The sequence below is a fragment of the Kogia breviceps genome, chromosome 13, assembly GCF_026419965.1.
Source record: "Kogia breviceps isolate mKogBre1 chromosome 13, mKogBre1 haplotype 1, whole genome shotgun sequence".
NCBI classification, from domain to species: domain Eukaryota; kingdom Metazoa; phylum Chordata; class Mammalia; order Artiodactyla; family Physeteridae; genus Kogia; species Kogia breviceps.
Window position 1 is genome coordinate 78608855 of NC_081322.1, and position 15607 is coordinate 78624461.

General features: G+C 40.5%; 1 protein-coding gene and 1 long non-coding RNA gene across 6 annotated transcripts in view; one reads left to right on the forward strand and one right to left on the reverse strand.

Annotated features, from left to right (window-relative positions):
- Positions 1 to 3963: 3963 nt before the first annotated feature.
- On the reverse strand, positions 3964 to 14435 carry FBXO5 (F-box protein 5). 3 transcript variants are annotated; one of them, XM_059083091.2, is made up of 5 exons: positions 13655 to 14435; positions 8033 to 8750; positions 6730 to 6820; positions 5596 to 5778; positions 3964 to 4884 (listed from the first exon to the last, which is right to left on the reverse strand). In XM_059083091.2, exons 1-5 carry the CDS (start codon positions 13755 to 13757, stop codon positions 4633 to 4635), a joined length of 1347 nt encoding a protein of 448 aa, XP_058939074.1. In that variant the 5' UTR covers positions 13758 to 14435; the 3' UTR covers positions 3964 to 4632. The 3 variants fall into 3 exon arrangements, with proteins under 3 accessions (XP_058939074.1, XP_058939075.1, XP_066867169.1); XM_059083092.2 differs by having other exon boundaries at positions 14125 to 14381; XM_067011068.1 differs by lacking the exon at positions 13655 to 14435 and adding an exon at positions 10584 to 10601.
- Positions 14115 to 15607, forward strand: part of LOC136792388 (uncharacterized) — a 516901-nt gene continuing 515408 nt past the window's right edge. For all 3 annotated transcript variants that reach the window (XR_010836097.1, XR_010836098.1, XR_010836099.1), the window contains exon 1: positions 14115 to 14286. This is a non-coding gene — a long non-coding RNA (uncharacterized lncRNA). The remainder of the gene's footprint in view (positions 14287 to 15607) is intronic.

Below are 15607 nucleotides of genomic sequence, written 5' to 3' on the forward strand. Positions count from 1 at the left end.
GAAGTTTTAGGAAGGTTTAAGCCAGTACTATGATTTTCTGTAAAAAAAAAAAAAAAATCATTAAAAGAAATACCATATGTATCACAGTCACCATGAAAATAGTAACATCTATAAGTTACTCATTATACTCCTTCTGTAGCAGACTTATAATAGTCCATTTTGGTGATCACACTAGTTCCAAACCTATTTTGGCCTGGGAGTATGTGTTCTTTATTCAGGGACATTCTACACAGATGCAAGATGGCTTAGCCTCCTGTACTTAACGTTAGTGTTGATTCCAGGCGGAGAAATTATACATCTCAGAGTCCTGGGGAAGACTTGACCTTCTTTTTTTTTTTTTTTTTTTTTTTGTGGTACGCGGGTCTCTTACTGTTGAGGCCTCTCCCGTTGCGGAGCACAGGCTCCGGACGTGCAGGCTCAGTGGCCACGGCTCACGGGCCCAGCCGCTCCGCGGCATGTGGGATCTTCCCGGACCGGGGCACGAACCCGTGTTCCCTGCATTGGCAGGCGGATTCTCAACCACTGCGCCACCAGGGAAGCCCTTGACCTTCTTAATATTAATTAGTGTAGCTAACTGAAGGGTGTGAGGAAAGACTTCTGTTCATCTTTCTCTTGTCCAAGGCTCCTAGAAAGGTGTGCCCACTTTGTATGAGTTGCATAAGGAATCTTCCTCAAACTTTGGGGCTTAAAACAAAAAACAGTTATGATCTGGGGTGGGCGCAGGAATTTGGGAGCAGCTTAGTTGGGTGACTCAGTTTGTACTCAGGATGTTGACAGGGACTGAAGTCTGAAGGCTGGACTGGAACTGGAGGACCTGCTTTCAAGAAGACTTGGCAACTGGGAGGAAGCCATTTGGCCCTTTACAGAGACCTCAGTTCCCCACAGTGTGGGCCTTTCTATAAGCTGCTCACAATGGACTTTGCCCCAGTGGGTGATGAGAGAGAGAAAGGGAGGTAGAAATCACCATGTCTTTTATAACCTAGTCTTGGAAGTGACACGCCATCACTTCTGCTGTATTCTATTAGTCATGTAGACCAAACCTGAGGCAGTGTAGAAGGAGTTTACATACAGTTTTAAATACCAAGAGGTTGGGATCATTGGGAGATATTTTAAAGGCTATTCTATTCAACATTTTGCTGGAGGTTTAAGACAGTATAATATGGCAAGAAAAAGAAATAAAAGGCATATAGACTGTAATGGAAGAAATAAAACTGTCTTTACTTTCAGAAGACACAGATCATCTACATAGAAAATCCGATAACTGAGTTTAGCAAGGTTGTAAGCTACAAGTTCAATCAATTACATTTCAATATATTAACAATAAATCATCAAAAATTGAAATTAAAGACACCATTTACAATAGCATTAAAATATAAAACATTTAGGAATAAATCTGACATAAGATGTGCAAGACATGACGCTTAAGACAAAACATCGCTAAGAGAAATTTTAAAAAATATAAATAGGGCTTCCCTGGTGGCGCAGTGGTTGAGAGTCCGCCTGCCGATGCAGGGGACGCTGGTTCGTGCCCCGGTCCAGGAAGATCCCACATGCTGCAGAGCGGCTGGACCCGTGAGCCATGGCCGCTGAGCCTGCGCGTCCGGAGCCTGTGCTCCGCAACGGGAGAGGCCACAACAGTGAGAGGCCCGCGTACCGCAAAAAAAAAAAAAAAAAAAAAAAAAAAAAAAAAAAAATATATATATATATATATATATATATATATATAAATGGAATAACTACTGTAAAACTCAACGTTGTCGAGATGACAATTCTCTCCTCCTAACCTAATCCAATAGATTAATAGGTTTATTGCAATCTCAATCAAAATCCCATTATGTATTTTTGTAGAAATTGTCAAGTTAATTATAAAATTTATATAGAAATGCAAAGGACCTACGATAAACAACTTAGAAAAATTTTTTTTGAAATAAAAGAAAAAAGGACTGTCACTACTTCATTTTAAGACTTATAAAGCTAGTTATCAAGGCAGTGTGGTTTTGGAGTTCGAGAGACAAATAGGTCAATTAAACAGAATAGAGTCCTGAAATAGTCCCTCATGTTTATGTAAAACTGATTTTTGACCAAGATGAAAAGTCGTTTCAGTAAAGAAAGGATATGTCAACAAATGATGCTGGACACTCTTTTCAGTCTATACCTCCCACTATGTTCCAAATGTAAAGTGCAAGTGGATCGTAGACCTAAATGTTAAATTTAAAACTATAAAGCTTCTAGAAGAAAACATAGGAGAAAGATATATACACTCTTAGGTTAGGCAAATTTGAGAGGTAACACCAAAAGCATGATGTATTAAAGACAAATAATTGATAACTTATACTTGATCAAAAATAGAAACTCTTCCAAAGACACTAGGAAAATGAAAGACAAGACACACCCTGATAAAGCACTTGTACTCAGAGTATATACTCTCACATATCAATAACACACACACACACACACACACACACACACACACACACACACACACAATCATTTGATGGACACTTGCCCAAAGAATATGTATGATGGCAAATAACAATGCCAAACATCATTAGTCATTAGGGAGATGTAAATTAAAACCATGACATACTGCTACATACATATTAAAATGGCTAAAATTAAAGACAGACTATACCAAGTGCTGATGACCATGTGAAATAAATGGGAGGCTCATACACTGCTGGTGAGAAAGTAAAATGGTACAGCCACTTTGGAAACATTGTGGTATTTTCTTAAAAAGTTAAACATACACCTGACCATATAATCCAAAAATTCCACTACTATTTACCAAGAGAAATGAAAGAACACCACTTGCAAAGACTCATATACAAATGATTACAGCACCTTGATTTCTAATAGCAAATATCTGGGCAAAAAAATCCAAATGTCCAACTACCAGGGTGAACACACATATGAACAAACTGGTATATCCAATAGTATATTGCTTATTAAGAAACAGGGATGAACTACTGGTACACACAGAATGGATGAATCTCAAAGTAATGTTCTTTGAAAGTAGTCAGACAAATAACACATAATTATTTCATTTATACAAAATTCTAGGAAAGGCAAACTAATCTACAGTGACAGATCAGTGATTGTCTGGGGACTAACAGGAGGGATTATAAATAAGGAAAAACTCGGTGGATGATGGTAATATTCATTACCTTTGTTCCAGCGATAATGATGGCTTCATGCATGCATGTCAAAACATCAAATTATACATTTTAATATTTTCGTCTGTCAATTTTACATCAACAAAGCTTAAGCAAACCTGTGTTAATTTTATTGGAGGTTCTACTCCATTAGACAAAAGACACACCCACAAACCCATTTGAGATAAATCCTCTACCTTAGGTTTCTGCTGAGATCAAGGACAAAGCCCTTAAGCTTCTGTGAGGCCCTACTGACTGAGAGGACCTGTGTGGCCCACCTTTAAGTCTATGCCTTTGGTAGATCTGAATTAAAACTCTCCATACCCATAATTGACACTAAAATATATTCAACTTTAGAACTAAGGAATAAAAAAAAAATTCCTTATCCTGGGCTCTTATTAGCACAAATGCTCTGATTGCAGTCAGACATTTTATTCTACATACTATTTTTAATCTTTCTAGTATAGTTTTATACATTTCTTTTGTGGCTGTTTAAGCCATACAGTTTAACTGGTTTAGTGATGAATGAATTAATATACCAGTATTCCTCAGAGAGTGTTTTATGTTCTTCCTGTATTGAACCATCCTGGGATGCTTATTTCAAGACCCAACTACACAACCACTAGGACACTGGGTGGGGAGAAAACTGGAATAGAGCCTGGAAGAGAGCCTGGTAATCTCACAAGGTCCTCAGATAAGGAGACAAAGACCCACTCATTGTCTTCACACATACCAGGCAGTGTCCTACAGCTTCTTACTTCAGCTGTTTCTAGGATTAAAATGTTTAAATAAAAGACTCACATTATTTATTAAGCTTGTAACACTTTTATTCATAACAGGAAAAAAATTTATTTACATGTATATACAAAAGAGACATTTATTTTCTTACTCTGGCACATAAAAAATACAGAAATATTTACATATGTACAAAATATTAAAACATACAAACCTTACGAATAATGAAAAGTAAGCTTTCACAAAAGATACATTTTGGGAAATACACACACTGAAAAAGAGGTTCAAGAAAGGTGACAAAACATTTACATTAACAGATACCAGAAGTTGATATTTCAATAGGTATTATTAATTTGGTAAAGCAAATAAAATGTCTCAAATGCTAATGGACGGTAAAGAAGATTTACATTTAAGATTGTCCAGGTAAAATTACATGGTCCTCCTTTACCATAAAATTGAGACAATTTTATTTTACCTCTGAATCACAATCATCAGAAAAAGTTTTTCTTAAAATATTTAAATTTTCTGATTTATATTGAGAATTTTGAATTTTTTCACATTAAATTGTAAAATATTTTAAGAGTGTGTATCCTCTCTTCTCACTGGGGGGAAAAAATCCCATGTACTACACTGATTTCAACATAAAATTGAACATCACAGTACATTTATTTTTTATTTTTTTAAGTTAAAACCTAACAGTTTCTAACTAACCTTCAAGATCACTTACAACTGATTTATTAAGAGATCACAGTCGCCGTAAATTCTTCTTGCTTTTCTTAGTACCAGGCAAAGGACCCATTTTATAACTGGCTTTTAGGGGCTTGCCATTTGAACAGTCTTCAGTGGTATGATAATTACACAGGCACCTTGTGCAATAATCAAATCCGCACCCTTCTCGTTTACAGGTTGCCCGTTGTAAATAACAATCGTATTTTGCAGGTGAATTACAGCGAATACAGGCTTTGAGGCTTTCGTTCTTTTTCAAAGTTCTGGCAACCTAGAAAGAAAATCCATAAACAAATTTTAGTAAGGACTGAATGTAATTTAGTCAAAACAAGGGCACCTCTGTGCCTTCCCCAATACATATATCAAGCACTAATGTCACAACTCCCGCCTTTAAGGAGCTTACTGTTCAACGGGTGAGAAACCATTGTCAACTGATCCAGTGGCTATTTCCTAATGCTACAAACATGCTTATTCATAAATGCTACTCATACATCAATGCAGAACTTAAATGTCACCTTTTCTGTGAAATCTTCCTGGAGTCACTCAGGAGTTGGTTACTCTTTCACCTCTAGTTCTACTTTTTTAAAAACACCTATCACATTATATGGTATTTATCTTTATATTGCTATGAAGGTTACCATGTTTCCATATCTATGCGGTGCCTGATAAAATTAACTTCTTGCTTAGCTCTCTTCCTCAGTTATTAAAGGCAGTAATTGTGAAACGTAGTATTTAACAGTTTTATAAAAAAACTTCAAAATCAAGGTTTTTCCTTATTCTCTTAGTGTTTCCAAATTAGATCTCAACAACATTGAACTGTCATAAACAATGCCAAATGATATCTATTATTTTCGGCATAGAAAGACATCTCTGTGTACTTCCCTAATTTGACTAGTTGAGTTATAAATGGTTTTCTTACTCTAAATCCTTTTAACAATAAATGTCCCATATGTTTCTAATTTATTAATAAACAAAAAATTACCTCAGAGAATTCACTGTGTCGACTGTAAGTAGAACCTTTCTGATCACCTGGATCAGGTAACTTGGTTTGAGCGTCTTTTTTGGGGACAGTCTGGGTGGCTGACTTTTGCACGGATACTAATGGGGTTCTGAATAAAACATACTCTCTGGTTGAAGCGTGTGGTGAAAACTTAATGTTCTTTTCCTAATTAAAAAAAAAAGGTTTTAATAGGATTAAAAAAATATTCTCCTATATTCTCAACAATCAGGAATTTTTATTATGTTTGTACATGTTGTACACGTAAAAGGGGCAAATGAGAATATAAAGGATTTATTCCTGCATCCAAATTACCTGCATGTGCTTAAACACAGCCACCCACAACTATTCACACATTTAAAGCCTAACAACTAAACGGTTGAGTGAAACTGCAGATCACAAATTGTGAGAAAGCGCTTTACACTCTTAGTATGTAGCATTTAATACATGATTTACAAAGCACTACCACCAGAACAAAAGGTCATTCTCCCCATCCACCAGTAGATGGCAACAGTCACTGTTTAAGTGTCCCCTCAGTGCTATGAATGAGTCCAAAACAATCTTTTGGAATAGAAAAGTTTCCATTAACACCAGCTTATACATAAAGAAACTGAACTTGGAGAATTTAAGCAATGCTTGTCTAAAGCTACACAGCTAGTAGCAGCAGCACCAAAATTTGGACCTAAGTCTGCCAACTCCTAGGCTTGAAATTTTAATCATGTGTTGATCTTTATTCTCAGAAACATCTCCAAAGTTACTAAGTATTTGGCAAAGTAAGTGAATTCCTTTCCTACATTAAGAATCTTCAATATGTAGATAATTACTGTTTATTTGTTAACAGCTAAACTACAAATGGCAACCAAGATTAGCTATATGGTCAACTCTCACTGAGAACTGAGTAGTTTTCCCTTTATCTTCGGACATGTCCTTTCATGGAGAGCCCAAGAAATAATGACTGGGGTGGGATCCCATCCCCTTTATCTTTGAATTATTTTAATGAGTTACGAATATAAAGGATTTCCTGATCATCTGTTATCCTTGCTATTTCCCCCTCCAATTTCAAAGGTGAAGAGCACTAGCTGTTATATTTTAAAATTAAAACAATTGCAAAAGACTTACGGTAATTCTTAGTATTGCTTTATTGTACAATTGCAATGCCCCCTTATCATCTTCTAGAATCTTCTTCCAAGTTGTGCTCACTTTAGACACACTAGAAAAGTAAATGATTATAAAGGAAACAATTAAAGTACCACAAAGAGCTAAGATGACTATATTACAGAAACATTAACAGTGCAAAAAAGAAATTCCTATTAGCAGTGCTTCTCAAACCTGGCTATACATTAGAATTGCCTGAGGCATGCACTTAAGATTTAAGGATGGCCCATGCCTAGTCACTTGGGTTTAACTGATCTAAAATGGGGGCCAGGGCACTGTATTTTTTTAAAAGCTCACCATCAAGTAATTCTAAGTGGATCCAGGCTTAAGAACCACTACACTTCGTACTTCATTTTTTCACAATATCCACAAATATCAAATAAGAAGCCCCACTGTATATATGGCACCATCTTGGTTATTTATTAACATTAGACAAATTTCAAAAAACTTGAGGACACACTCAAGAAAATCAAGTAGAAATCAATTTTAAAAATCCATTTTGCTAACAAAAATGTTGTGAGGTTGATTATCTCTCAAGAAGCTAGCCAATAATAAAAACCAATCCTCACTTATGTCTGTTTTCCTTCACCTATATTTCATGGACCAGTGTAAAGTAACACAAAGAGTACCTCTAAAAAATTTTTCAAAAAGCCAAAAATGAACTCAGTTGAACTGGAAGCAATCTAATCCAATAGTCTGGATAATCATCTTAATTCTCAGTTACCTCATCCTAACAGGTTTTCTTTGGTGGAATGAGAAAGGGTGGTCAGTATAAGGTTTCTAAGAAATGGTAATACTCAGACCCATTTGTGGGTTTCTGTATTTTCATCACTCTCAAATTTGAAAATGGCCTAAAAAGAACAGAAATTATTTCATACTTTCAAGTGCGACAAAAATCATAATGCCTATTGGACCTGTACACCAGACCTAGGCTCTTGTTTTATAGTTAAGACTAAAAGATGGAGCTTACGTATGAACAATTTCAGAACCAAAAGGAACAAAGATCCCAACCTCACAGAAATAGTTTTCTAACAGCATAAATATGAAATGTGAAATAACTGGATTAAATGCATACTTTAAAAATTATCTTTCTTTCCTCCTAGTGACACATAAGTAGTAAAATACCAGCAACCAGATAAAAGACATCACTTCAGTGAAAAACAGTGCAAGACTACCTTACTATGTCTTTGCATGAGCTGGTGGTACTGAGCCATCTAACAAAAATGTTCATGGATTATATTAATGACCACAAAGCAACGATACTTACTTGATTAAGTCCATATCACTGAGCTGTGTCAAAATATTTGCTAAGAGATGTCTGAGTCCCCTTCGAAAGAGTTCACTGAGAATATCTACACAGTCTAGGCCCATTTTCCTGCCAATTATATTCTGCAGTCTAAAATTTCCACTGGATATAAATTCCTTCAGCTTCTCCCAATCTATTTTAGGATTTCGTTTACAATTTTTTTTTAATGTTGAACAAACCACTTTTTCAAAATGAAGAGCTGGCAGCAAGTTTTTGTTGGGATATTGGTCTGGGCTTTGCGTCCGTAGCAGGCAAGATTGTGGACTGTCACTGAAATTTTCCACCAGGGGAAGGCTACTGTCTTCATGTTCACTGAGGCCACTCTGCTGGGAAAATGAAGAGTAGCCACTGTCTTCATAAGGTCCACTGGTCTCTAGTTCTTCTATGTCATTTGAACTATTAAGTGTTTGCTGTACATGTAGATTTTCCTTATTATGCAAGGGCTTGCTCTCAGTTTCAAGTTCTACAATCCTGGGGCTCTCAACTGGTGACCCAATATCTGATAACCTTTCATAGTCTTTAACGAAGTCTTTATAAGAACCTTCCAAATTCGCAGTAGTGTAGGAACCTTGTCTTCTACTGTCATCAGGCTTTACCGGTTTAATTCCAGAATGAACATGGTTATAGTTAAAATCACACTTCATTTTGACAGAGACAGTGGAACTTTCTTCTTTACAACCTACAAAAAGAACATAACATATTTACTTCCTAATGGCAAAATTTCCACATATCCCTACTTCTAAATTTGGGATATAGAGACTTAATTACTTTGCATTCTCTCAGCACTGTGTACTGCCTATGTAGCTGTGAAATTATCCAAGTTTAATGAGAAAAACATTACTAAAACCTTATAAAATTATATACATCTTATTCTTGAGGGGGGGTACCTTCAGAACAGACTGCTTTTAAATCTTTTTAACTCTACCATTTGACTTTTGGAGTCATATCTGAGTAGAAAGTAGTGACAAAAGGGACTAATAAATATCTGTGCTTACGGTACAAATAAGGAAATGTGACGCACCAAGAGCGGGGTCTGAGATAAGAAATATCCTTATAGAAATCAAATACTTCTAGAGAAATATGGTTAAGACAGTGGAGGAAGGGAATGCCAAAATAGTTTTGATAAAAGTAGCAAAAAAATTTGTAATTTAAATGTTAGTTTAGCAATTATTATAAGCCTTACAATAATGAATCAAGAAATCTATAGGTAGCTTGGAGAAAGGACTGAAAAGGCAATAAATTTAATCATTTGAAAGTTAACCATACTACTGAGTTTTGGGGCCAGATAATTTTGCTGGGGCCTGTCCTGTGCACTGTAGGATGTTTAGCAACTTTCAGCCATTTGATGCCATTAGCAGCCGCTATTCCCCAGTCAGGACAATAAAAAATGTCTCCAGTAACCACTTATTGGAGTGTGGGGAAGCTAGCAGAGGCCACATTTCCACCATTCCTTAGGTGAGAACCACTGCTTTAAAGGATGTGTGTGAGGCTGGTAAGGAATGGGTTCAAGAAAATTGCTTAGCATTTGAAGGCAGAGTATATGGATGGTATGTGCTTCTAAGGTACTCCCCCACCTACTATACCCTCTGCAAACCAAGCACAGGTAGGTAAAAATTTACCCTATAAGTAAATGTAGGTACATCATCTGTTCATATTAATTTTACCTTTTTTACTTAGAACCTCTAAGTACTAAAGGACGCCTTGATAGCAAGTAACCTTGTAGGTAGAGACTCTCTTTTAATTAGGTTTAAACCAAGTTCAGGGGCATAAAAGTAAATAAACCCCCAATTAACCCTAACTCTAGAACAAATTATTCTGAGTGGTTCTCTTCTACTCAGAAGCGTAAAAAATTCCAAGAGATTTTTACTTTTGCCTCAAGTAAAGAATTAAGTATGTTTTACACAAGACTACATTTTATCTGAGAGGACAAAAAAAAAGCCACCAACAAAGACACACCTTTTACTTTGTTTAGTTGCCTAAAGGGAAGAGGCCTGAAACTGTATTTCAGAAACTCAAAATTCTTTTCAAAAGCATTCTTCCTCTACTGTCTTTAGAACTTAGTTACTGGGAGACTATTCTATAGAACCCCTTTCATTCAACATTGTTCTTTGGATATGGACAGTTCTTTAAATTTAGAGCTAATAATGATTCAACTACCTTATTAAGTGTTTAGAAGTTAATTTCCAGTGTGTTTCCAAACACTTGATTCTCACAACCTTTTGAGGTAGAATGGAGAGGCATTATTATTTACAGTTAAGAACACTGAAGCTTATCTAACTTGCCTAAGATTTGACAGGTAGTTAAGAGGGACAGATTATTCTTCTTCACTGTAAATTCACTGTTCCTTCCACTATCTCACCTGGGAAGTAAGATAAAGAGCATTGGGAAAAAAAGCATAAAAGTATAGACTTATGGACTTTGGGTTATAATTTAATACTACATTATTTACATTGTTGCTCAAATTGTTCCAGCTTTTGCCATTCTAAGTTCACGTTCATTTGACATTCCTTACTTTTTGGCACTAAACAAGATGCTCCAGGATCATCTTGTATTTTTCCTGTTCCAGCCAGAAAATCTGTTATTTCTCCAAGGAACTTTGGTTCCTTTCATTGGTTCCAAAATCTGGATGCTGGTTGTAGATTTAGAGTGTGAAGTTTATACTGCAAAATAAGCTGAATACTATCTTTTACTTAAAAAAGGAAGCTGAAAGACTGTAAAAAGCTAATTCCACGTCTTTTAACTAGTTCAGTGCTGCCCCATGACCAAGCCAGATGCCCCTAAACAATTTGGGAAACATAACTGATCTGATATTATCCTGGAAGGAAAAAAAAGTATCACACAGTTCTGTGACCTCTTGACTCAGACAGATGAGGGCTAAGAGTCTAGTTCTGCCACTTCATTCATTTATCCAATACCTCTTTAGTGACAGGGTGTGGAGTAGAAAAGAAACTAGTCATGCAAGATCTTCTGGAGGTGAAATCCTGACATCTGAAAGCCTTGTGAAAAACCAGACAGAGGTGGACACTGGAAGGACAAGTGTTGAGCTTTCAAGGAAGAGGAAGGCCTGCAGGGCTGTGGACTTAATGAGCTCGGGGAAGAATTGACTGAAAATGAAAGTTGTAGAGGTACAGAATGCTCTATAGGATTTTTAGGGTTGACTGGCTTTTATTTAGTGTGTAAAAAAGGGCCTTTGAGGGGTTCTAAGTAGAGACATTTGGTTTACGTTTAAAAAAAAAAAAGATTGGCAACTGTGGAAAACAGATTGGAGGAAGATTCAAGTGAAAGCAGGGAGGCTAGTTGGGGGTGCCTATCACAGGAGTTCAGAGAGTTGGGTACCTGAGACTAGGATGGCCGCAGTGGAAATAAAGATAACTGGATAGATCTGAGATCTTTTTAGAAGGGTAAAGTCAACAGAGGTTGGGGATGTACTGCATTTGATGTGGATGATGAAGAAAAGGGGAGTAAAGAATACCCTGGGGTTTGAATCTTGAGCATCTCAGGTACAAAACACAAACAAACAAAAAACTAAGCAAGCTTCCTCATTTATAAAACGTAGGTAAGAAAACCAACCAAACTGGATTAAATGTATGGAAGAGTCCCTGTCCCTTATAGTTTAATAAATAGAACTTATTTTCACCATATTATTTTTGTAAGCCAAATCCCTTCATATTCGTTATACTGTAAATCACGAACACTTTAAAAGTAGCAAAATGCACTCTACACAGATCTATGCATTTCAGATTATTATATACTCTCCCTAGGAATCATATCCGACTCTAAATGAAAATCCTTGCTCAGTCTTCTGACTAGTTTTGTGACCTAGAACACTGAATTAGTCTTTCAGTTTCTTTAAAATGGAAATACTAATGTCTACCTCATAGAGTTGATAACATTCTTAAAAGCTCTTAGTTACCCACTCCACAATCCAATCACGAGAAAGTGGTATGATACTTAACCGTACAAAGTTTGACCTTCCATTTAACCTTCCAGTGTAGATATGACACGTCATGTTACAATAGTTAAAAAGATTACAGTGCTTGGAATTAACAATCTTTACTGCTATCCCAATGCTAACTAATCAAGTTCTACAATCTCCAATACCTATAAGATAACCAGCACGTGCCCAACACTAATTAGGTATGGCTATTCCTTAAAAATTTAAGAGAGCCCCAAGGCCTGCCGCCATCAACAGCAAATCAGCCATAATCCCTGAGAGAAAATTTTAGAAAAGCCTACTTTCAGAAGTAATGGAATGCAAAAGATTTTCAATTTCATTTCCTCAAATTTGTAAACATGGGAAAAAGAATCCAGGGACCAGCAAATATTCTCGTGAGGGGCAAGGTAGTAAAGACAACTGGAGTAAAGCAACCAAAGAAATCCCTTCTTAGAGCCACCAAGCTTCAGAATTTCACAGAGTGGCTCAAGATTCAGGGTTTTCTAGAAATAGACTTAACCTGTTAAAATATTTTTTGAGTTTTCTACATTCCTTTTCTAAAGAAAGGGGCACTTTTCAGTGATGACCAAATATACAATATCAAGTTGCTAATTTCTAAAATTCTTGGTCGTTTCTGAGGTAAAATGAATGCATCTGGATCTCTTTGGGGAGACAGCAACAAAGAGGATAAAAAAGTCAGCGTTTATCTGAGTGCCTTCCATTCCACCCAAGAGTTGGAATAAAAGACTGGTTCCTCAGGAGCGCGGGGAAAAAAGATAACCAATTCTTGACTTCTCAAATCTGCTTCCCAAATTCTTCAAGACCGTCTCAATTTGGACAAATTCAGGGTTTTGTATCAAAAAGTGCCTTTCTTCCTCCCTCCTTCTGACTCCAGGCCTTGAGACTGAGCCACTGGGTAAAGGGAAAAAAGGAGAAACTGAACATTTTTGGTTGGACGTCCCAGCAGAGCCTGGCCCGATGAGGGGGGCCCTGCATTTGGCGGGATTGGGGGGGGGGGGACCCTGGAAATCCCGAGGGGTCGGAGGGGTGGCCCTCAGGGCGCGGGCCGGCGGAGGAGGCGGGAGATAACAGCGAGCACGATCTCCCGCGCCCGCCAGGAAGGCTGAGGTGACGAAAACCGGGGGGAACTGACTTCCGACCCGGGGGTGCGGGGCACACGGGGAAACGGGGCACAGAAGCGGGGATCGGGGCCCTGGCCGGACTCTGCGGGCCGCCGGCTCGCGGGCCCTGTCAGAGCCTCAGCCCCGGGGTGGGGGAGGGGAAGGAGGGGCGTCTGGCGCCCGGGCCGGCGGGGTGGAGGTCGGTGGCCCTGCGCGAGGAGAGAGGGCCACCGGGGAGGTCGCGACCCGCACCTCCTCGGGAGCCGGCGCCCAGCTACGCGTGCACGGCGGGACCCGGGCCCGCCGTCCCGCCTCGGCAACCTCTGCTTCCCCTCCCCGGACCCCTGCCTTCTCCTTCCCGGTGTCGAGACCCCCTGCCGCCGCCGGCCGCCCGAGACCCAACCACAGGCCCCACGGCCAGATTCGGGAGCGCGTCGGGTCCGGGGCGCTGTCCCCTGTCTCCCCCCCCGCCCCACTGGGCACCCCTCCTGGAAGGCACACCCGCTCGCACTCTCTCCTCTCACCCACCGTCCAAGGGGCGAGGGCGCCCGGCGGCTGTCAGGACGCCGTAGGTGCAGCGGCAGGAACCGGAGGGCGGCCGTGGGGAGCAGCTGCAGAGGCACCGGCTCATGCCAGGGCAAGTGGGGGTCCGCCTCAGGTGAGGGAGCTGCGCCCGCAGCTGAGAAACGGGCCACCCGCTTCTCAGAGGTCTAGCTTCTAAAAGGCGCCAGCTGGTACTTTTAAAATCTTTGAATTTGGTGCCCAAATCCGCACGGCCCAATGGGGCGCGCCGCTCGCACGCGCGCTCCAATGGGAAGGCGGCGGGAGGGGGTGCCCTCACCCACGTCCAATTGGAGGCTGCCGAGGCGGGGCCGAGCCGCCAGGCCCAACCTCTTTCTTCCCCGGCAGCTCCGCGCGTCCGGAAAGATGCTGAGGCAGGAGGCGGGACCTCGGAGCGCAGGGAGGCCACTGCCGGGCTGCACGTGGAAGGAGCCTACCACGCATGCGCGCTCCCGCCACGCTTCCCTTCGCCGTCTGGGGAACGGGCCTCCTGCGGGTCCTAATTTCATCCTGAAGGCAGCTTCGGCTTCTGTTTGAAGATCTCCGACGGGCAGAAAAGTTGCACGACTTTCTCCGGTCATCTCACAAGCGGGAGTTTGGTGAGTGGCGACTGTGGTCGTCCGGGAATGCAGACTTTCCGGAATAGGAGCCCTCCCCCAGCCCTACTTAGCCCGCCTCTCTAGGGTTTAGGCGCGCTCCTCTCTCCTCCTAGTTTCGCCCCACCCCCGGCTCAGCGCTTTCGCGCAGGCGCTTATGGCGGGCGGTAGCTGTGCTGTTGGCGGGTTGGCGCTTGCGCGCTGGGGTCCCCCGCGTTTCTGTTTGGGGGGCGGAGAGCGTGGGGCCGCGGTGGGTGTGTCCGCGTCCCTCCCGGCACGTGGAGCTGGTCCCGCTGACTTGGTGGGGGGAGACCTGGGCCCGCATCTCCGTGGAGCCTTCCGGAGGGGGTGAGGCCTGGACAGTCACTTCTTGTAAGCGTGTTTGTTTTTATTTTCAACCGCTGTTCGCCAGCCACCACTGCTTTGTCACGGACGTTTAGCTTATTAAATCTACTGTACTCGCCCGGGTTTCGTTTCTTTTCGAGGGCCATGCGCACACAGTAGTCCTTGCTCTAGGCTGAATGAATGAATGAATCAATCAGTCATCCTGCCCTGTGAGTTCCCATTCCCACACCCTGGGACCGAAGGCTCCCTGGTCTGATTTTCTAGTGATGGAGGAAACCGAGGAAGTATTAATTGTTAAGTCTTCTATGACAAGTTGTACCGTATTTGAATGTGTGCTTTAAGTGGTGACATTGCAGTCCCCCGACCCAGCTTTTGGTTACAACACAGTGAAGCTACAGGAGGTAAGCTCCCCAAAGTCCGAATCACTGTCTTTTGCAGTTTTCCCTCTTTCTTTTGCTTTTCTGCAGCCTCGGGGAGAGTTAATAGTTGGCTTGTGGTAAGCGCTCAAATTGTTGGCAACTTTAGGTAAAATTTTCGATAGTTCATGTTTTTTTGCGTTAATTTTTATTTTTCAGAATGTTGCATTAAATTAGTATTTTTCTGGGTTGCTGAAATTTTTGGCATCTCCTTAAATTTTTGCACCTGAGTCATGTCTCTCACCTGGCCCTAGTGCTAGGTCCTGGAGACATAGGGTTGAAAAGACAAAAAGCCCTGTTCTTCAGGGGGTTTACTTTCTAATGGGAAAGAAATTGGCAATTAACAATTTCATTGAATGAAAGAGGAATATAAAACAACATAAGGGGGTAGAGAATGGGCAGTAGGGGCAGGGTTAAGGACTTTGGGTGGTCAGGAAGGTTTCTGAGGCTTTGGACCAAGATCGGAATGTTGAGCTGGCAATGCAGAAATCTGCATAGTAAGCAGAGGAAAGAGACTGAAGGCGCATAGCTTGTACCAGGGCTAGAAGGAAGTCTACAGCCTA